Consider the following 23,160-nt stretch of genomic DNA (forward strand, 5'->3'; position numbering starts at 1 on the left):
CCCTCCAAAGTGATCCTTCTTTAAAGGGAAAGGATATGGATCAGTGTATCAAGCTAAGGAAGTGGATATAGGTGGTTTATTTTCAGTTGCCAAGCAGGTCACCTGGAAAGGGCTCATGGTCTAGGCAAACTGTGTCAGCCACTATCTACCAGGAACGAACAAGCCCTGCCACTTCCACCTCCCAAGTCTCAAGAGTAAAAATTATTTTCGACTTTGTGATCAGAAAGAAATAAGCCCAATATTCAAGATTTTTCCACCATTTGTCCAAAGACAAACCCTTTTGTACCAATCTTTATGTATTATTTATTCACACATTTGATAAAAATGTCACAGTTAGGAGTGAAATCATTACAATGACATGAGTAACTGTACAGACCCCAAGTGCAGAATCAAATTGCCGTAAGTCAGAACATGGAGCAACCGCAACTCCTTTGCACCTGTGCATGTGTGCACACACACGGATGGACACACACACACATTCTCTCTCTCTCATGCACACATCCATCCACATCCCAACAATTGCAGGTGCTAAGTTTGGACACAACCCAGGCACTCTGCCCTGGCTAGTCAGGTCCTGGGGAAAAGACAGAAGTAATGAATGAAAAGCAGCTGGAACTGCTCGATGCATTTCTCTTCTCTTCCAGCAATGATGCGGAGAAGGCAAGACACACACTGGGGCAGCCGCTTCCTTGGCACAAAAATGAACAAGAAGGTCAAGGAAGCGTTTTAAGTTAGTCTCAGGTTTAAATCACTTTTCAACACCATAAAACAGTAGCAAGCGGGGTGGGGAAGAAAAAACAACTCTGGCCATCAAGACTCCAGAAAAAAAGGAGGGAGGAGGATTTAAAACTTGATCCCTATTATCCTAACAAATTGCAGCATGACCATCAGCGAAACCAGCTCGGTAAAACTGACAGCATCAGACTGTGACCTTATCTGAACAGTGTAGTTCACTTTTATTTTGGCTCTGAAGAGAGAAGAAAAACTTTTTAGAGGAACATAATGGTAACATAAACCAAATCTCCACTGTATTAGTATCTGTGGCAAGATTACATCTATGCATTCACACAGCTTGTCTATAGATCTGAGAGCTCCAAGGGAGTGGCCCAGCCCCCATTCCTCTGCCTTTAGCCTTCTGAAAAGAAGAAGTCAAACCTGAAATGTGAAAAATAATACCTGAATCAAAATCGTGTTTTCTATACAATGGGACTAAGGTAGAATCCTCCTCAATTCCTCAACTGCTTCTGTTTGACAAAAAAGTTAAAAAATTTTTAAACTAAATTTAAATGTGATGTTTTGAGCATCAAAAAGCTACTATGTGAAAGGATTAGTCTCCCAGGGTTCTTGTAAGTGGGGAAGGTTAGGAAGGAGGCAACGATCCAATGAATACAGAAGAACTGGCCAATTCAAAGGAAACTTGCTCTGGATAAGGTGAATCAATGGGTGCTATTGTGCAGGCAGGGAGGGAAATTTCTTGGTGCAAATTTCATGTCCCTGGCCAGGTATGGCCCAGGAGTTCAAGACCAGCCTGGGAAACAGAGTGAAACTCCACCTCTACTTAAAACAAAAAAATTAATAATAACTTCATGTCCCTAGAGATAAAAGCAAGGTGCGGACAAGGCACTTAACACAACCAAGTATCGTTCACACCTATTCACAACATGATTGTTACCAAGAGCACTCCCAGTGGTCCCTCATCTGAGAGACTCAACCGGCCAACTACACTTTCCAGGTGGACCTGGAGAACCGAAGGAAATCCAAAGCGCTGCAGAATCGATGGTGGGATTTGGAATGTCAGCAGAGGAAACTACTCAAGAGAAGCAAATGGAAGTCATCCCCTTCTGGCCTGAGGTTAGCGGTTTGTTCCAGATTAGCTCAGTGAGACACCGAATTTCAAGAGTTGGCCTGAGAATATGACAACACTCTCACAAATGTAGCCTTCTTCTGTTTTGATAAGAGCAGTAAGGGCTCTGAATGAAATGGGATATCAGTTATTGAATTATCTTGCACTGAAGTTACAGCAGACGCCTTCTAATACGTGTGGCATGTCCCCTTTCTGGAGCAGATAAAGGACTGAGACAGGGCTAGAAGCGCCTGTCCCTTCTTATCCCAAAGCCTGTCAGGCATACTCGATCTGAGCAGGGCCACAGCTGCCCTCGTTCTTTCGCTCAGAGGACTGGCTGGTGGCCTTGGCTTCACTACTCATTTCCAGAGGTTTAGCCGAGATGTAGTCCTTTACTTTAATCTCCATATTCTTGGCTTTCAGAGTGGCCATGTGCAGCTTCTCCAGGAAATCTGGCATGCCTGTCAGGAAACGAGAATCAGGTTAAGCTGACATACAAACCAACAGTAGGCTCAAAATTAGAAGATCCTATTTCTTTGATGGTAGGGAACTAGTTCTTCCTTATAAAGATCACAACCTGATTGACAGCCTGTGAACAGCTGCCTCCCAGAATGTGTTCCCAAACCATGATCTTTGCTCCTTCTTTGAAAGGGAGTACTAATCAGGCCACTTACGTCCCAAAAGGGATCTTTTAATCTAAATATCACTCAACAGTGGCATGGTTGAAATACCTGCCAATTTTATTTAGATAAATGTCAAACAGAAATACCTAATCTTCTCTCTATTCTCCCCCTGAAGCATGTAAGGAGCTGCCTATAGAGAACCAGAAGAAAGAAAATCACAAGGATGCTTTCTCAGACAAGAAGGTGGAAGGGAAAGCTGCAGTTACAGCCATGATGTGTAATTTTGTTAAAACAAATGCCCCTTTCTCCAGGTGACTGCCCTATAATCACCATATTTTCTATGTCAGATCTTACGGCCTTTATTCAAGAAGCAAATACAAATACGGTAATCTACACAGTCCATATTTAAGGCATTGAAGCAAATGTTTTCAAAGCTCTCCTCTGGATACAAGTTCCTTTCTGGGATGCTGTAATTCTCATCCCTTCAATCCCCACCTGGAGTCTCTGGTATCTTCATAGTAATTCAAGAATGAACCAGAAAAGGGTTGGGCGCGGTGGCTCACGCCTGTAATCCCAGCACTTTGGGAGGCTGAGGTGGGTGGATCACTTGAGGTCAGGAGTTCGAGACCAGCTTGGCCAACATGATGAAACCCTCCCTCTACTAAAAATACAAAAATTAGCCAGGCGTGGTGGGGGCGCCTGTAATCCCAGCTACTCAGGAGCTGGTGGCAGGAGAATCGTTTGAACCTGGGAGGTGGAGGTTGCAGTGACCCGAGATCATGCTGCTGCACTCTAGCCTAGGTGACAGTGAGACTGTCTGGGGCGGGGGGGGGGGGGGGGAATTAAAAAAAAAAAAAGGAACCAGAAGAGACGTTTTATTTCCCCAACAGGAAATAGAGAAAAACAAATGCTCAACCCAGCTTCCAGGCCCTGTATACTTGCCCTTACTTACCACTGGAAACCATCCAACTAACACAGTAGCGAGGAAACACCGTTTGGGGATTGTCACTGTATGTCAGTAAGTAGTCAAAGCCATTCTGGGAAAGAAAAACAGCAAAAATGAAGATCCCTGAATCACCCACCACGACCTCCATATCCAGTACCATACAGTAACTGTGATCTGATTCTGGAGCAGGCGGTGTCATTTTCTTTTTTCACCCTGTGCAGAAAAGAGTTAACACTGAAGGCCCGAGAGACTATCCACAGAAAGGCCTCCTTGCAATGTTGACCCTGGGCCAACTTGACCCCCAGTCAACAGTCAGCTGATAAGGGTGGCTCCCTGTGCGTAGACTATGCTAACAACGTGGTTTATGCTGGACACACGCTTTGCTTTTAGGGGTTTGGAATTCTGGTATGTGCTAAGCAGACAGCACTGACCAGCTCCCAAGAAAAACTTTGCGTGTTAGGCTGGGCATGGTGGCTCATGCCTATAATCCCAGCACTCTGGGAGGCCGAGGCAGGCGGATCACCTGAGGTCAAGAGATCAAGACAAGCCTGGTCAACATGGTGAAACCCCCGTCTCTACCAAAAACACAAAAATTAGCCCGCCATGGTGGTACACACCTGTAGTCCCTCCTAGCTACTCGGGAGGCTGAGGCATAAGAATTGCTTGAACCTGAGAGGCAGAGGTTGCAGTGAGCCAAGATCAAGCCACTGTACTCCAGCCTGGGCAACAGAGCGAGACTCCGTCTCAAAAAAAAAAAAAAAAAAATTGGGTGTTGGCTGGGCACGGTGGTTTCAGGCCTTATCATCCCAGCACGTTGGGAGCCCAAGGCAGGCAGATTACCTGAGGACCAGACTTCGAGACCAGCCTGGCCAGCACAGTGAAATCCCATCTCTACTAAAAGTTAAAAAAAATTAGCTGGGTGTGGTGGTACGCGCCAGTAATCCCAGTTACTTGGGAGTCTGAGGCAGGAGAATCGTTTGAACCAGGAGGCAGAGGCTGCACTGAACACAGATGAAGTTGCAGTGAGCACAGATTGAGCCACTGCACTCCAGCCTGGGTGACAGAGCAAGACCTTTTTTTCCTTTTCTTTTTTGAGATGGAGTTTCGCTCTTGTTGCCCAGGCCGGAGTGCAACGGCGCAATCTAGGCTCACCACAACCTCCACCTCCCAGGTTCAAGCGATTCTCCTGCCTCAGCCTCCTGAGTAGCTGAGACTACAGGCATGTGCCACTATGCCCAGCTAATTTTGTATTTTTAGTAGAAACAGGCTTCTCCATGTTGGTCAGGCTGGTCTCAAACCCCCGACTCTGGTGATTCACCCACCTCGGTCTCCCAAAGTGCTGGGGATTACAAGTGTGAGCCAAGACTCCGTCTTCAAAAAAACACTTTGGAGGGCCAGGCACCATGGCTCACACCTGTAATCCCAGCACTTTGGGAGGCTGAGGTGGGTGGATCATGAGGTCAGGAGATCAAGACCATCCAGGCTAACAAGATGAAACCCTGCCTCTACTAAAAATACAAAAAATTAGCCGGGTATGGTGGCGGGCACCTGTAGTCCCAGCTACTCGGGAGACTGAGGCAGGAGAATGGCGTTGAACCTGGGAGTTGGAGCTTGCAGTGAGGAGAGATGGCACCACTGCACTCCAGCCTGGACGACAGAGCAAGACTCCGTCTCCAAAAAAAAAAAAAAACCACTTTGGGACCGGGTGCGGTGGCTCACGTCTGTAATCCCAGCACTTTGGGAGGCTGAGGCAGGTGGATCACCTGAGGTCAGGAGTTCAAGACCACCCTGGCCAACATAGCAAAACCTTGTCTTTACTAAAAATACAAATGGCCTCCCATTCTCCTGCCTCAGCCTCCCAAGTGGCTGGGATTACAGACACGTGCCACAATGCCTGGATAAATTTTGTACTTTTAGTAGAGACAGGGTTTCACCATGTTGGCCAGGCTGGTCTTGAAATCCTGACCTCAAGTAATCCACACGCTTCGGCCTCCCAAAGTGCTGGGACTACAGGTGTAAGCCGCTGCACCTAGCTTCTTTTTTTTTTTTTTGAGAAGGATCTCTCACTGTTGCCCAGGCTGGCGTGCAGTGGCACAAGCACAGCTTAATGCAGCCTTGACCTCCTTGGCTCAAGTGAGTCTCCCAACCTCAGCTCCCCAAACAGCTGGGACTACAGGCACATGTCATCATTTTTATTTTTTGTAGAGACCGGGTCTCTCCATGTTGCCCGGCCCAGAGCTGTTTTAAAAATTCCTTATTTGGGCTGGGCACGGTGGCTCACGCCTGTAATCCCAGCATTTTGGGAGGCTGACGTGGGAAAATTGCTTGAGCCCAGGAGTTCAAGACCAGCCTGGGCAGCATGGTGAGACCCCATCTCCACAAAAAATTAGCTGGACATGGTGTCACACGCCTATAATCCCAGCTACTTGGGAGGCTGAGGCAGAAGGATCACCTGAGCCCAGGAAGTCGAGGCTGCAGTGAGTTGTGATTGCATCACTGCACACTAGCCTGGGTAACAGTGCGAGACCCTGTTTCCAAAGAAACCCAAAACCCTCATTTGAGATAAATACTGAAATATATAATAGAATAATTGGGTTCTCTTACAGTAAAGCTAGAATTTGCTTCAAAATAATCAGGGGAGTGGGAAAGGAAATGGGAAAGGGTATGGATAAAACAATTTTGGCCATGAGTTGATAACTGGAGCTGGAGACGGATACATAGGGTTCATTATACTCTACTTCTGTATCTTTTGTATGTATTTCAAATTTTCCATGATAAAAACCCCCTACCTTGGCTCAAAGATCTAATTCCCATTTGGCAAATCCAAACGCAGCTACCTGGTTTTTGAGTACCCTCAGTACACAGTCAATGCAATTTATACTTCTCCCTAACTTCCACCTTCCTTTCTAAGCATGAGAGTCTCTGAGTGCATACCTGGCTCATTCCTATCTTTGTTTTTGCTTGAATCATGTCTTCTAACCCCAGTGCCCTTCCTGCTTTTCTCTATCATCTCTTTTTTTTTTTTTTTACAAGGACCAATGCAAGTCCTTGAGGTGGTATAAATAAAACAACTTGATGAGAATAAGAAAACTACACTAAATAACACAGTCCATATAGCTCTAAATCAAACACAAGCAATAGGGAGAAACAAAGCCATTATAAAGTGAAGTGGAACTAAAACCAGAAGCTACTAGCATCAATATCTATACTCTCAATGGAGATTTAGTTTAAAAAGATCAAAAATAAACACAAAACACCTCATTAGGCTGAAATAAATATTCTTTTCAAATAAAGTCACAGAATTTTAAAGAAGGCAGACAGCAGAATCCAACCTTCCCATTTCTCTGGCAAGCAAGCAGAAATCCAGAAAAGTTTCCATCTAGTGCTCTGCCCACTGTGGTGAAATGCTGACAGAAGGTACTCACTCTAGTTCCTGAAGAATGCTGATGATACAGGCTAACGCGTCAGTGGTAAAGATTATTTTAACTGTCTCTCAGATATGAGGGAACCAATGGATTGCCACTAGCTTGTCCTTGGGGATCTTCCAGGTACATCACCTACATCGGGAGTTCCCAAAAAATGGTTCCCAGACCAGTAGCATCAGACTCCCCTGAGAACTGTTCCTGGGCCACACCCCCTCCTCCCTAGTTCAGATAAGACATCCCTTGAGAATATTCCACAGTCATGACATATTATCTCTGGGATGAGGTAAAACTCACCTCATCAAATGACTTGTGGGGACGGATAACCATTCGGGATTCATATGATCTGACCCTGACGAATTCTGGAGACTCTGGCACACTCGGATGCTCCACAGCACTGGTAAGGAGGAAAGGAGACGCAAACTCTTAGTAATGTCTATACATAAAACAACAGGGGAGCTGAGTCAAGGGGAAGGCCTAAAAAGCTAGCTCTGATTTAAATACACAAACAAAGGAGTCACTAAGACAAATAAACACAAACTAAGTTCTAAAAATGAAGTGAAGGCCAGACGTCGTGGCTCATGCCTATAATCCCAACACTGGGAGGCCAAGACAGGAAGATCACTTGAGGCCAGGAGTCCAAGACCAGCCTGGACCACACTGTGAAACCCTGCCTCTAAAATAAACAAATGAATTAATTAAAAATGAAGTGAGTTCCTTTGGTAATTTATGGCTCACTAGGCTGTGGGTCAAAAACAACAGCACTTCTTTTAATTACCAATATTAAAGAACCCAAAAACAGTTTAACTAAAAACTTGTATCTCTCCATTCTTCCTAGACAGAGTCCCCTCATCTTCCAGCTGGGTGGAAGGGGCACTGGCTGCAGGGAAGCCTGTGGGAGACTCATCAGGGCACTAAGAATATGCAAACTCAGGTACGTAGGAATGAAGGCCACAGCTAAAGGAACTTGGCAAGAGTCACAGGCAGCCATACATACCGCGACACCAACACCATCATGTTGTTTTCCTGATCCACACTGTACCGCCGAACATAAACATAATCCCGTGAGTACATCGGATACTAAAGAAATGGAGGGGCAGGATTAGTGTTCTGCATCACACATACCTGGACAGAAATAAAATCAGAAGTAAAAATACTCACAGGAAAATGGGTTACCCAGTGAAGAACCTCGGAACCACTAACCACGTCCCTCTCAATCACCTCCAGCTTGATCACCAGGGCATCCCATTTTTTTCTATACTCTGTGTCCAGCTGTAGAAAGAGAAAAGACCATGAAGACCCAAGAAGACCCAAAACAAAAATGCAGAAAGCTCTCCAGAAGCTTTGGTTTCTGATCCAGTAACCTCATTACCAGGAGAGGGTCATCTGACCTCACAGAGAGTCAGAGTGTGAGAGACACGGCTGTTCACTACAGATGATTCTTTCAAAATCACTTTATACAGGCTAATGTCATTACACTGAATGTGAATCTTAAAAAGACAAACCAAGGAAAAGTGTAACAAAATATTTTAATAGACACATCTGGGAAAAATAATATATAGTGATATGAATGTATAAGGGTAAGATAATTCTAAAAAGTTTTAAACAACAAAAAGTCCAAAAGTGGTAGTAGACACCTCACACACACAAAAATGCAAGTAGCACATTTTTTTAAACTTCTGGCATCACTAGTAACTGAAGAATTTCAAATTAAGACAGATATACCATATACATAAAACCAACAAAAATTCACTACAAATTAACAAGATCCAGGGCCTCAGGGAAAGTGCACTGGCATGTTAGAGTGAATGTTATAACCAACAAAGTAGTTATCGGAAGTCTGGCAAAACAAATGAAAATTCCAGAAAGAAAAAATTTTTCTTTTAGAACTCTGGGCAATCCCACCTCCCTGCTTCATTTTTAAAAACATCTTCCCCTACAAGGAGGAAAGCAGTCTTTGAACAGATACTCTTCATCTTTATGAAATAAACATTGGGCCAGCACAGTGGCTCACACCTGTAACCCCAGCACTTTGGGAGGTCAAGGCAGGAGGATCACTTGGGCCCAGGAGTTCAAGCCCAGCCTAGGAGACAAAGGGAGACCCTGTCTCTAGGAAAAAAAATTTTAATTAGCCAAGTGTGGTGGCACATGCCTGTAGGCCTGGAAGCTGAGGTGGGAGGATTACTTAGGTCCAGGAAGCAAAGGCTGCAGCAAGACATGGTCACACCACTGCACTCCAGCCTGGGTGACACAGCAGGACCCCGTCTCAGGGAGAGGAAAGAAAGAAAAGAAATTTACACTGTGGAAATGTTCTTGATTTGAGGTTAAGGAGATGCGACAACTAAATATAATCCTGACTATATCTGTACTGAAGTGGAAAATGCTATAAAGGACATTACTGACTCAACTGATAAAACTGGAATACAAATAGAAGACTATACGAAGTGTTGCATCAGTGTTAAATTTACTGATTTCAATAATGGTATCATGGTTAGTTAAGAAAATATGGCATATAGCTAGTTTTAGAATTGGAAGAATTTACGAATAAAGGGCTATGATGTACATAACTCACTCTCAAGTTGTTTGGGGGAAAAAACAATAAAGCCTCATAAAATACACTAAAGTATTCATATCCATTCCTCTATCTGATATTCTCAACAGTCCTGTGAGGGGGTAAAATTGATCTCATCCCCATGGGCCAGATAAAGAAAGTCTAAGTAGGCCGGGCACGGTGGCTCAAGCCTGTAATCCCAGCACTTTGGGAGGCCGAGACAGGGGGATCACGAGGTCAGGAGATCGAGACCATCCTGGCTAACACGGTGAAACCCCGTCTCTACTAAAAAATACAAACAAAAAACCTAGCCGGGCGAGGTGGCGGCGCCTGTAGTCCCAGCTACTCGGGAGGCTGAGGCAGGAGAATGGCGTGAACCCAGGAGGCGGAGCTTGCAGTGAGCTGAGATCCGGCCATTGCACTCCAGCCTGGGCGACAGAGCGAGACTCCGTCTCAAAAAAAAAAAAAAGAAAGTCTAACTCAAATGTTTACCTAAACGCTATGCAATGTGGGATGACAGGTAGGTAGATAGATGGATGTACTGAAGCCAATGTCACCTGAGTCAGATAAATTATTCATGTAGACAGTAGCAACTGATATGCCAGAAGGCACCAAATCTGCAGAGAAAAATTAACTCACCTGAACATTGAAGAACTGCCGAGGTGTCACATCTGTGTAAGTTCCAAAAACTAGAATGACAAGAAAGAATAAGAGATGCTTGCCATACTCCAATCGCTTGCTTTGTTTCTATCACCTAGCGGCATTCCAGTTCTAAAGTACTAAGAGATCTTAAAGGCAGTTCAGAAACTACAAGTCACAGTGGGGCAACAAAGAAAGACAAAGATGATCTAAGCAAAGACAACACTGAGACATCTGTCATCTGGGAGAAGAAAACCAATAAACAAAAAACCACGGCAAATTCTCTGAGAAACAACCAGAACAGTTTAGAGAAGTATGAAGAACAGAAGTCCCAAGCACCTGGGCAACTATGGAACCCAAAAGATAGCCAAACTGGGCTCACCTCGGTACTGGTAAAGGTGGGTGCCTGTAATTGGGCGCCGCCACAGCTTAAAGTGTTTCTTATCCATCACCATTTCCCAAGGTTGCTCTTTGCCCTCCGAATCTTCATTCCCTTCTGTTTGGGCTTTTGGTTCTGGAGGGTGGTGCTGGACTCCAGAGCTCTGAAACATATTTGACATTTCTTCTAACCGCTTCATCTCATTCATGGATCTGGAAAGGGGAAAAGAGCCATGGTGAGGTGGTTAGTTAGCCCTGTGAAACGAAGTGTCCACAAAAACGCCTGTGCAAGAAGGTTATACAGTAAACCACAGTATGTAGTATATAAACAAGACACAGTATAGTGAATAAAAACTGAGCTCCTGAGTTTGAATCTTAGTCCAATGCTCACTAACTAGATTATTTAACCAGTTCCTATTTCTAAATCTATAAAATGGAAATAGTAATAGTACCTATCTCGAGGTTGGCTATAAAGATTCCAAACAAAGTATCAAGTACTGCAGGGCACGGTGGCTCATGCCTGTAATACTCAGCACTTTGGGAGGCCGAGGAGGGTGAATCATGAGGTCAGGAGCTCGAAACCAGGCTGATCGACATGGTGAAACCCCATCTCTACTAAAAATATAAAAATTAGCCAGGCATGGTGGCGCACACCTGTAATCCCAGCTATTCAGGAGGTTAAGGCAGGAGAATTGCCTGAACCTGGGAAGCAGAGGTTGCAGTGAGCCAAGACCACACTACTGCAGTAAGCTGGGCAACAAAGTGAGACTCTACCTCAAAAAAAACAAACAACGGAAAAAAAGTAAGTGTCAAGTGCTTAATATCTATGGCCAGGCACAGAGGCTCACTCCCGTAGTCCCAGCACTTTGGGAGGTCAAGGCAGGAGGATTGCTTGAGGCCAGGTTCAAGACTAGCCTGGGAAACACAGTGAGACCCTATCTCTCAGAAAAAATTTTAAAAATTAGCCAGGCATAGTGGCATGTGCCTGTACTTGAAGCTATAGGCTGAGGTGGGAAGATCACTTGAGCCCAGGAGTTTGAGGCTATAGTGAGCTACAATTCTGCCACTGTACTCCAGTCTGTGCGATACAGTAAGACTCTGTCTTTTTTTTTTTTTTGGCTTGATTTTTTGAGACAGAGTCTCACTCTGTCACCCAGGCTGGAGTACAGTGCCGCGATATGGGCTTACTGCAACCTCCTCCTCCCGAGTTCAAGCGACTCTCCTGCCTCAGCCTCCCCAGTAGCTGGGATTACAGGCACGCGCTATCACACCCGGCTGATTGTTTGTACTTTTAGTAGAGACAGGGTTTCACTGTGTTAGCCAGGATGGTCTCAATCTCCCGACCTCATGATCCGCCCGCCTAGGCCTCCCAAAGTGCTGGGATTACAGGCGTGAACCACCGCGCCCAGCGACTCTGTCTCTTAAAAACTAAAATAGGACAGGTGTGGTGGCTCACGCCTGTAATTCCAACACTTTGGGAGGATGAGGCAGGCGATCATCGGAGGTCGGGAGTTTAAGACCAGCCTAACTGACATGGAGAAACCCTGTCTCTACTAAAAATACAAAATTAGCTGGGCATGGTGGCACATACCTGTAACCCTAGCTACTCAGGAGACTGAGGCAGGAGAATCACTTGAACACGGGAGGCGGAGGTTGCAGTGAGCCAAGATCGTGCCATTGCATTCTAGCCTAGATGACAAGAGCAAAATTCCATCTCAAAATAAAATAAAATTAAGTTAAAATAAAATAAAGCCAGGCACGGTGGCTCATGCCTGTAATCCCAGACTTTGGGAATCCAAGGTGGGCGGATCACCTGAGGTCAGGAGTTCGAGACCAGCCTGGCCAACATGGTGAAACTCCATCTCTACTAAAAATACAAAAATTAGCTGGGCATGGTGGTGAGCGCCTGAAATCCCAGCTACTCGGGAGGCTGAGGCAGGAGAATCACTTGAACCCAGGAGGCTGAAGTTGCAGTGAGCCAAGATCGCACCACTGCATTCCAGCCTGGGCAACAGAGTAAGACTCCATCTCTAAAATAAATAAAAAAATAAAATAAAGTGTTATCTGGCACATAAGTAGCCCTCAAATGTTAACTATGAAGGTTTATGGTTTTAAAATGTCAATTGATATCTTTTGTCCGTTTTTTATCAGGTTATCTTAAGTATATATATTTTTCCCCTTTGTTTTTAAATTGATATATTCACATACCATAAGATTCATTCTTTTACAGTGTACAATTCTGTACTTGTATATTCACAAGGTTGTACAACCATCACCCCTATCTAAGTCCAGACATTTTTATCATCCCCAAAAGAAACCTCTATCCATCATTAGTCACTTCCCATTCCTGCCTCCTCCCAGTCCTAGACAGCCATAATCTACTTTCTGTCTCTATGGAGTTGTCAATTCTGGACATTTCAAGTAAATGGAATCATATGATATGTAACTTTTTGTGTCTGGCTTCTTTCACTTAGCATACTTTCAAGTTCAGCCATGCTATACTTTATTCCTTTTAATAGCTGAGTAATATTCCATTGTATGGATAGATCCCATTTTGTTCATTCATCAAATAAAATTTGTTTCCATTTTCTGGCTATTATAATACTGCTGGCCGGACGCGTGGCTCACGCCTATAATCCTAGCACCTCGGGAGGCCAAGGCGGGTGGATCACTCTGAGGTCAGGAGTTTGAGACCCAGCCTGGCCAACATGGCAAAACCCCGTCTCTACTAAAAATACAAAAATTAGCCAGGTGTGGTGGCGCGAGCCTGGAATCCCAGCTACTTGGGAGGCTAAGGCAGGAGAATCGTTTGAACCCAGGAGGCAGAAGTTGCAGTGAGCCAAGATCGTACCACTTCACTCCAGCCTGGGCAAAAAGGCAAAACTGTCAAAAAAAAAAAAAAAAAAAAAAAAAAAAAAGGAATACTGCTATGGACATTTGTGTACAAATCTTCATATAGACATGTTTTCAATTCTCTTGGGTAGATTCCTAGAAGCAAATTTGCTGGGTCATAGTAATTATGCTTAACTTTTTAAGCAACTGCCAAACTGTGTTCCAAACAATTGCACTATTTTATATTCACATCAGCAATGTTTGAAGATTCCAACTGCTCCACATCCTTGGTTCCAATTGCCCCACTTGTTATTGTCCATCTTTCTTATTCCACCCATCTTAGTGGGTGTGAAATGGTATCTTATTGCATCTTGACTGGTATTTCCCTAACCTTTTCATGTGCTTATACTATTCTTGATAGTATCCTTAGATGCATAAAAGTTTTTAATTTTGATGTTTTTCTCTTTGATTGCTTATGTTTTTGGTGATATAGCTAAGAAACCATTGCCTAATCCAAGGTCATAAGAACTTATGCCTAAATTTTCTTCTAAGAGTTTTATAATTTCAGCTTACATTAGGTCTTTACCCCATTTTGAGTTAATGTTTGTGTATGATAATGAGGTAGGAGTCTAAACTCATTATCTTGCATCTGCTTCTCCAGGTGACCCAGTGCCATTTGTCGAAAAGACTATTCCTTCCCCAGTGAACTGTACTGCGCCCTTGTTGAAAACTGACCAAAAATGTACAGGTTTATTTCTAGACCCTCAATTTTATTCTAACAATCTAGATGCCTATCCTTATGCCACTACCACAGTGTCATTACTGTACCTTTGTAGTAAGTTTTGAAATTGGTAACAACGAGTCCTCCAAACTTTGTTTTCTTTTTTCAAGACTGTTTTGGCTATTCTGAGTTCCTTTCATTTCCATATGAGTATCAGAATTGGTTTGCCAATTTCTGCAAAATTGCCTAGGATTTCGATAAGGACTACACTGAATTTGTAGATCACTTTAAGTGGTATTGCCATCTTAGCAATATTAAGTGTTCTAATCCATGAACACAGGATGTCTTTCCGTTTATTTACGTCTTTTTAAATTTCTTCCAATGATGTTTTGTTGTTTTTAGTGTTACAGTTTTAGTCATACACTTTTGTTAAATTTATTCCTATGTACTTATTCCTTTTGATGCTACTGTAAATGAAATTGTTCTTAATTTTATTTTCAGATTTTCACTGTTAGTGTACATAAATATGACTTCCGTGTACTGATCTTGCATCCTGCAAACTTGCTGAACTCACTTATCAGCTCTAATAGTTTTCTGTGGATTCCTTACTATTTTCTATATAGGATCGTCAGCTGCAAAGAGATAGTTTTATTTCTTCCTTTCCAATCTAAATGACTTTCATTTCCTTATGTTGCCTAATTTCATTGGTTATGACCTCCAGTACAATGTTGAACAGAAGTGGTGAGAGCAGAATCCTCATCTTGTTCCTGATCTTAGGAGAAATGCACTAAGTCTTTTGCCATTAACTACATTGTTAGCTATGTTTTTTGTAGATGCCTTTTATCAGCTGCAAGAAATTTCCTTCTATCCCCAGTCTGCTGAGTGTTTTCTTTTTTAATCACAAAAGGAGGTTGGAATTCGTCAAATACTTTTTGTGTTTATTCAGATGATCACGTAGTTTTTGTCCTTTTTTCTATTAATATGGTGTAATAAATTGATTTTTGTATGAAGAACCAACCTTAGGTTCCTTACATATAAATCCTACTTTTTGTGGCATATAATCCATTTCATATATTGTTGAGTTCAGTCTGTTACTATTCTGTTCAGGACTACGAAAAGTTGTGTGGTTTTGTTTGTTCTGAGCCCAGGCTAGAGTGCAGTGACATAATCACAGCTCACTACAGCCATAACTTCCCAAGCTCAGGTGATTCTCCCACGTCAGCTTCCCAAGTAGCTGGGATTACAGACAAGCACCACCATACGCAGCTAATTTGTTTTCTGTATTTTTAATAGAGATAGGGTTGCACCACGTTGCCCAGGCTGGTGTTGAACTCCTGGGCTCAAGTGATTCACTAGCCTGGGCCTCCCAAAGTGCTGGGATTACAGGCGGGATTCACCGGCTGCAAAAAGTTTTAAAACATGAAAAACACCAGCATATATTGTACTATCACTATGTATCATTCATGGGTATATACACATGTATAAAAACATAGAGAATTATATACAACAAATTGGGATAATGGTGACATCTTGGAGAAAAATAAGAATACAACTGGAAAAGGGTACAGATGAAGCCTAAGTATACTTGTAATGTCTTATTTCTTAAAATAGCTGTATTTGTAACACTCGTGTTATTATTTAAACTTTTTTTATATATCTGAAACATTTTATAATAATAATTTTTTTTAATTTGGCTTGTATTTTTCTCATAACCTCTTTTTTTTTGAGACAAAATCTCATTATGTTGCCTAAACTGGCCTCAAACTCCTGGGCTTAAGAGATCCTTTCACTTCAGCCTCCCAAGTAGCTGGGACAATAGGCGAGTGCTACCATACCCAGCTTCTCCATGCCCCCCACTTCACCTTACCCCCTGCAACCTTTGAAGAAAGGTTACAGATAAGAAACCAAAATTGCTAGCTGGCTGGCTGTCTTGTACACTCTATTGCAACTCAAGACTGAAGAAGACCCAAATTACTGCTACACTGTCTGAAATGCCTTTTCACTCTTCAAGCTTCAAAAAACCACAAGGGTAACTGCTAGGCAGAGTTAACCATATATACTGATTTGTATTCCTTTACACGGGCATATTACACTATAATTAGTCTATCTTTATATCTGCTTTCCTTACTAAACTATAAATTCCTTAAAAGCCCAGAATCAGTCTTCTTCATATTTGTAGTTCCAGCTCCCAGCATGTAGTGGTAAACATTACATGTCCTGGTAAACATTACATGAATAAATTTAGTAAATTTAAAAAAAATAATAAAATGAAAATAGGCTTCAATAATCCAAAATTTAATTACAAGACTGCATTAAGGCCGGGCACAGTGGTTCACACCTCTAATCCCCAGCACTTTGGAAGGCTAAGGTGAGCAGATCACTTGAGCCCAAGACTTCAAGACTAGCCTGGGCAACACGCAAAACTCCACCTCTACAAAAAAAAAAAAAAAAAAAAAAAAAAATTACAACAATTAGCTGGGTGTAGTGGCATGCAACTGCAGTCCCGGCTACTGAGGAGGCTGAGGTTGGAGAATCACCTGAGCCCAGGAGGTCGGGGCTGTAGTGAGCCAAAATCACATCACTGCACTCCAACCTGGGCAAGAGTAAGACTCTTAAAAAAAAAAAGGGGGGGGGGGATGGGGTCAGGTGCAATGGCTCACGCCTGTAATCCCAGCTACTCAGCTGGCTGAGGCACAAGAATCTCTTGAACCCGGGAGGTGGAGGTTGCAGTGAGTCGAGATCGTGCCACTGCACTCCAGCCTGGGTGAGAGTAAATTGTCTCAAAAAACAACAACAACAAAACAACTATATATATATATATATATATATATAACATTAATATATTGCTGCAGAAGCCAAATATTCAAAGTTATAGTGGCAATCCGAGATTAAAAGTTTAGAGCAATTCAAAATAATGATGAGTCGAAAGATTCGTGTTCTAGTCCTGGCTCTACAGCTGACCAGCTGTGTGATCTTATTTTATTTTACCTTTAAAGTCATTTTACCTTTAAAGTGAAGATGTGATTTCTTGAAGTCCTATTGGTTCTAAAATTGCCATTTGCTGAATTTTAAGCTTTGGACTTAGATGAGAATATTTATATAGGGGAATATTTGTCATTATGACTGCCTGAAATCCCTTTCTATTTGGGGAGAACCCAAATAGGTGAATGCAGCAGCCCTCCCGCCCACTAGCAGTTAAAGCACAGCTCCTAATTTAAGTGAGGTTAGAGACTTCTAGAAGCGGCTTTGAATGTTGAAGGTAACACAAAGGCACAGGATCTTGAGGGAGCTGAGAGTCCAGGAGTACAGTCAATCTGGGGGAAACAATGCCAGCAACACCGTCCTAAGTAGAGTACCGCTGTTGCAGGTCTTGGTCAACCTGTACCCTGGCCTTCTTGTCAATACTGAGTGACCTAATACCCTTTTGATTAATTCCTTTTTGGCTTAAATTAACCAAGACCAGTTTCTTTGTTACGACCAAGAACACTGACCAGCTGTAAAACCATACAGAAATAGAGAAGGAACCTTAGGGTAGGCATTTAGATGTTGCAGAAGAGAAAGCAAAGGCAAAACCACAGCTAGATTTGCTCAGAGAACAATCAGGCACCATAGGGCATCAATTACGGCATTTTTGAGGACTATAAAGCATCCTTGAACAATAACTAAGCACAACTCTTGAGTGTCATTCTTTTAAAAAAAAAAATTTTTTTTTTCACTGCCCAAGCTGGCCTCGAATTCCTGGGCTCAAGTGATCCTCCAGCCTCCCAAGCACAGGCACATGCCACAACACCTGGCCCAAGTATCATTCTTGCCACATAATGAAGGGGAGCATGTTTCCACTGGTGCAATGTCTTACTAAAACATCAGAGGCTCATAAAAGAATTACATAGTTAATAAAGTTTTAAGAAAATTATTAACTACAGGCAACGTTTTTTCATGGCCTTCCAAGAATCAAGGTGGTTCAGAGTATCTGATCCACTGCTTAATCAAGCTCTCCTATATAATTAAAGGTTGCTAGGTGGCTTTGACTAAAATTATGAAGAGGGACGGAAATGTCTTGTGGAGACACAGTATGAATGCTAGAGCAAGACTGCTTCACAAAAATGTAAATGATCAAGTTATTTTGTCCCAAGGTTTAGGAATCCCTGAAGGGTCTGAACTTCTAAATGCTAACATGACAAGACCCAATTAACATACAGGAGCACAAAGTCACTCAGTATCATGTATGTGGAGAAAAGGAATGCCTCTCATGACACATCTCTTTAGCCTGCTGTGCCAAATCTTGTTTGGATGGGATGGCTGGCTAACCCTTCACATCTTAAGAGACTTAACAGAGGAAAGAAGGACAAAAGAGATTATTCCCAAAATAGTAAAATCAGCAGATTAGAAAAAGGATCAAGAAAAGAGAGATCATGTCTTTCTTTCTCCAAAACGAAAATCATTTCAATATCTGAAAAACGCTGGACTGAAAGCTATAGAAACTGAAGGCATACAACATGAAAACAAAGTCAGTGCAACAATGGTTCATCTTGGGGTCCTGCCCCCAGCAGGGAGTTTGGTATAAGGCTCCAAAATTACTTAAATGAAGCCATCCCTACAATTAGGAATTTCAGTAAGACAACAGCCTCACTTCACATAATCCTCCTCCTCCTCAAATTCCAAGTTATTGTCAAAGGTAGGGTCTACTGATATGTATCACACCTAGAAATAAAAGACGTAGGAGTCAGGCGCAGTGGCTTACGCCTGTAATCCCAGCACTTTGGGAGGCCAAGGCAGGCGGATCACTTGAGATCAGGAATTGGAGATCAGCCTGGCCAACATGGTGAAACCCTGTCTCTTCTAAAAATACATACACACAAAATTAGCTGGGTGTGGTGGGGCACGCCTGTAGTCCCAGCTACTTGGGAGGCAGAGGCAGGAGAACTGCTTGAAACCAGTAGGTGGGTGCTTCAGTGGACCGAGATGATGCCACTGCACTCCAGCCTAGGCAACAGAGCAAGACTCTATCCCCCGCCAAAAAAAGACATAGGGCCAGGCTCAGCCCTTTGTAAGTCCAAGGTGTGAGGATTACCTGAGGTCAGAAGTTCAAGACCAGCCTGGCCAACATGGTGAAACCCCGTCTCTACTAAAAATACAAAAATTAAACAGGCGTGGTGGTGGCCCCGCTGTAGACCCAGCTACTGGCAAGGCTGAGACACGAGAATAGCTGGAACCAGGGAGGCGGAGATTGCAGTGAGGCGAGATCACACCACTACACTCCAGCCTGGGTGACAGAGTAAGATTATGTCTCAAGAAAAAAAGAAAGAGTCCAGGCGCAGTGTCTCACGCCTGTAATCCTAACTCTTTGGGAGGCCGAGGCAGGCAGATCACGAGGTCAGGAGCTGGAGACCAGCCTGGCCAACACGGTGAAACTCCATCTCTATTAAAGATAAAAAAATTAGCTGGGTGCGGTGGCAGGCACCTGTAATCCCAGCTACTCAGGAGTCTGAGGCAGGAGAATCGCTTGAACCTGGGAGGCGGAGGTTGCAGTGAGCTGAGATCGCACCAATGCACTCCAGCCTGGGTGACAGAGCAAGACTCTGTCTAAGAATGGGGCGGGAGGGGAGCGGAGGACAGGGCAGGGCAGGACATCAATTAGCTCACTGCAGTTCTGGGGCAATTAGTTAATGGTAAAATAATGAAGACCACCTCAAAAAATTGAGGTCTAATTTTATGCAGCTCTGAAGATCTAACAAGGGGTTTAAGAGTTTACCAGTAAGATATCCCGAAGTGACAATGGCCCCCCAAAAAAAAGGTTTCTTTAAGATAAAAGGACTTTACGTTGATCATTTATCTAATAAGTAACACACTGAAGTTTAACGTATCTGGAATGCCCTGAAAGACAGAAAAGAGAAAATGGCCAATTTTCTTTATGCAACTTTAATGGCACTTATTTACTCAAATTTCTGGAGCAATGAACCGTAACTTTTAAAAAACTATGAGAAGGTTAATGGAACGTTTTCCCCTAGCCTTTCATTTCTTAATATCCTTCCTCTCTTTGTTCCTGTAACTTTTTTTTTTAACCATTCCAAAGCAATCAAAAATATGACTACTGTATTTTTCCATTAGATTCGCCCTGGAATCACAGAATGCCAGCTAGCACCAAAAACAGCAATCCCAAGATTTTTTTGTTGATTGTTTAATTTAAAACAACTGGGTACTAGAGCAAGTATTAAAAGATGTGATTTCTACATCTGGCCATCGCAGTCAGTCAAAATCACTTCTCAAATTTTCCTGCTGTTGCTTGATTAATAAGACACTATTTGGTAAGATGTTCTTAAGCACAAAAGACGAGAAGGCAAAGTTACGCTTTGTCATTCTGAATAGGACTCAAATAACATAAGGAAAACACATGCCACTTTAAGGCACACGTTCAAAAAGACACCCAGCACATTCCACCCGCTTAACCAAAACAGCAATGTCAGAATTAGTTTGTGCCAGGACAAGTTGGTACAGAATCAGCACAGATAAGCCAAAGGCTGTGATTTAGGGGCCACGTGACAATCATGCTCTTCTTCCATTAACAATGAAAGAAATGCACTTGAGACACACTCCAACTGTGCTCCATCATGGAAGCTACGCAAAAATCATCTCACTAGAACAAACGAAATCCAAGATGTTCTAAGCTAGCTATGACAACCGCAGCAGTGCTTACTTTAAAGCAAATAGAATACTGAAACACAAAGCAAATAAATTAATCTGTACCCAGAATATTTTAACAAAATATAAACATGACAAGCTACCAAAACAAAGACCTAAGGAACCACTGCGCAACCAAGATGTAGTTGTTGAATAGCATATTTGCCTTCCTATCACATTAACAAATATTTTAAAAAGAAAAAAAATTCTCAAGATGAACATGATCAAATTTTATGATCAAATTATATGAAAAACCAAATTCAAGCATGAACCGAACAATGAAATGTTAAATGAGGGCCTTTACTACAATGACCCTAAGGAGGGTCAAGGTGCAGCTTGAAAGTGTTCTGGAGTTCATCTGAACTCCTGAAATTCCAAAGCTGGTTAACTCAGAGCAGTCCCTCTTTAGCAGCTGGATTAGAACCAAGAGTATTTCAATTGCCTCCAGGTTTCAGAGACAGTCTGACCAGAGGAAAATAGAATGAATACTCCTGGCTCAGTCATGAACCGGTCTGATCTCTCTGCCATGGTAAGTAGCGACTAACTCAAATGCTTACTATGTTCATTTCCTATCTTTTTTCCCCACTAACTCTGTTCAGCACTGCTAAACAGAGGCTCCAGGATCTATTAACACCATCCGTAAAAATGCATAAAATAAGCCAAACAGTGTCATCTACTACGTAAGCCCCAACACTATTCAGTCCCACTCCCAGACTCTCCTTTCCTCTCTTTCATACCCAGTAGCCTTTTTCTGGTCTTTCTCCTCTCTTACCCCAGCAACTCCAATTGGAGATTTTCCTCTCAAGCTTAACTGTGGAACACAGATATTTCATCATCAAAAATGAAAATTCCAAGTTAATGATAATTTTTCACCTTAAAATTTTTATTCCCATTCTTTTATTTCTCACACCCAAGAGACTTTGATTATAACCAAAGGCCAAGTAGCAAAAGAACACTATTAGAAACTAGGCAAAATACATATCATGCTTTGATAGCTGAACTGTTTTTGCGAATAATGTTGTTTACGGTTATGATTTTAAGTTGCATTTATAAAAGTTATCTTTCCTGCTAGGAAAAGTACTCCCAGTTCTTAAGATAGACTTCCATTTACCCACAATTCAATAGTGTGGCACAAATAGCTGCCTGGCATCTGGGTGTTACACCTCCCACACAGGCCATGGTATAAACTTTATTGCGGTTATTTCCATTTTTAACCTAACAAAAAATGTGGAATAACAGGTTGTTTCCCTGTGGAGGAAATATCAAGAATAAACAGGCGGGTGTGGAATCTGCGGAGGGAGGGGATTGTCTCTGGTTCCTGAAATCACAGTTTGAGTTTAGAGGCAAAGTGCTTTCTGTGCAGGGAGGGCACAGTTTAAGAATATCTGTTGCAAAGAAAATACAGACACAAGGTAAACCAAGAGCCAAAGCAGTTTCCCCATGACATTACCTGGAAACTATAGTCTCAGAACTACAGATTAACAAATGTAATCAATGGCACTGGGCTTTTCAGTTTTGATGACGACAGCATGACTTCAGAGTCTAATGGGACACTATTCCCAAAGTTCCGGTTAACATCGCAAAACTCTGACCTAATTCTTACAGGGTCAAACGTCTGGGCTGCTAGTTTGTGTAACCTGGACAAAATCCCTTCCAGGCTCTCATTCTGCCACGAGTCACGAATGACAGAGGGCTCTCCTGGCATTTCTCACAGGCCTGAGTCCCATCTGGATCGAAGTCATTTTGCAAACAGCAGCCCACCACCCTCAGGCCAAATTTAAAATCTGTTTTGAATTTGCACCTTTTTGCGTGTGTTAAAGATTACGTGAACAAGGGCCTCCATGCCTTCGGCATCTAATTTATTTCTACAATGTTGTTTCTTTACTGCCTTGCTCGCCCCACTCGGTCTCCCTCCTACACACCAGCCTCCACTTTCAGTTCTATTTTGTAACCCGACAAATCAAATTGACACCTAGAGGCAAACAACGACGCGGTTTGCTCAAGCAGGTTCCACCGACTGCACCGCCAATTAAAACACCACGGGGTAAACAGGGGCCACCGACCCCAGGGCAGGCCCCAGGGTTCACAAGTCCCCCCACCCCGCGGCCCAGAACGAGCTCGCCGCAGCGCCCACCTCTGCAGCTCCTCCTCCTGGATCCTCTCCTCGTCCCACACGAACACGCCGGCGAACGCCGCCATCAAGGCAGAGGCATGGCCAGGACGGCCGTGCAGCCGGCGCCAGAGGCGGCCGAGAAGGACGCGGCGTGAGCGCTCGGAGTAGAGGCGGCCGTAGAGCTGCGCGATCTGCTGCGCGCGCCGCACGCGCAGGCCCGTGACGAAGCGGCACTGATTGGCCAGAAGCGCCAGCAGGCCCCCGCCCCGCGCCCCCGCCAGCCAGGCGGCCAGCAGCCTCCGCGGGAACATGCCGCCTCCCGCGGGGCCCGCCACGAGCCCCGGGGCCCTAGGAACCAGCCCGGCCGGGCGCAGGCGGTGGTCCGCAGCGTCCCCCTAACTGGCCGGCCACGAA

At 43.5% G+C, this 23,160-nt stretch overlaps 1 protein-coding gene across 2 annotated transcripts; it reads right to left on the reverse strand.

The window, feature by feature from the left end:
- Positions 1–278: 278 nt before the first annotated feature.
- STARD7 (StAR related lipid transfer domain containing 7) lies at positions 279–23,057 on the reverse strand. Of its 2 annotated transcripts, XM_073023187.1 has the most exons (9): positions 22,768–22,876; positions 11,994–12,091; positions 10,407–10,615; positions 10,025–10,074; positions 7,996–8,106; positions 7,832–7,914; positions 7,132–7,231; positions 3,419–3,503; positions 279–2,304 (listed from the first exon to the last, which is right to left on the reverse strand). In XM_073023187.1, the coding sequence occupies exons 3-9, from the start codon at positions 10,609–10,611 to the stop codon at positions 2,120–2,122; spliced, it is 819 nt and encodes a 272-aa protein (XP_072879288.1). In that variant the 5' UTR covers positions 10,612–10,615; positions 11,994–12,091; positions 22,768–22,876; the 3' UTR covers positions 279–2,119. The 2 variants fall into 2 exon arrangements, with proteins under 2 accessions (XP_072879288.1, XP_008006156.1); XM_008007965.3 differs by lacking the exon at positions 11,994–12,091 and having other exon boundaries at positions 22,768–23,057.
- Positions 23,058–23,160: the final 103 nt, after the last annotated feature.

The sequence above is a fragment of the Chlorocebus sabaeus genome, chromosome 14, assembly GCF_047675955.1.
Source record: "Chlorocebus sabaeus isolate Y175 chromosome 14, mChlSab1.0.hap1, whole genome shotgun sequence".
In the NCBI taxonomy this organism is placed as follows: Eukaryota; Metazoa; Chordata; class Mammalia; order Primates; family Cercopithecidae; genus Chlorocebus; species Chlorocebus sabaeus.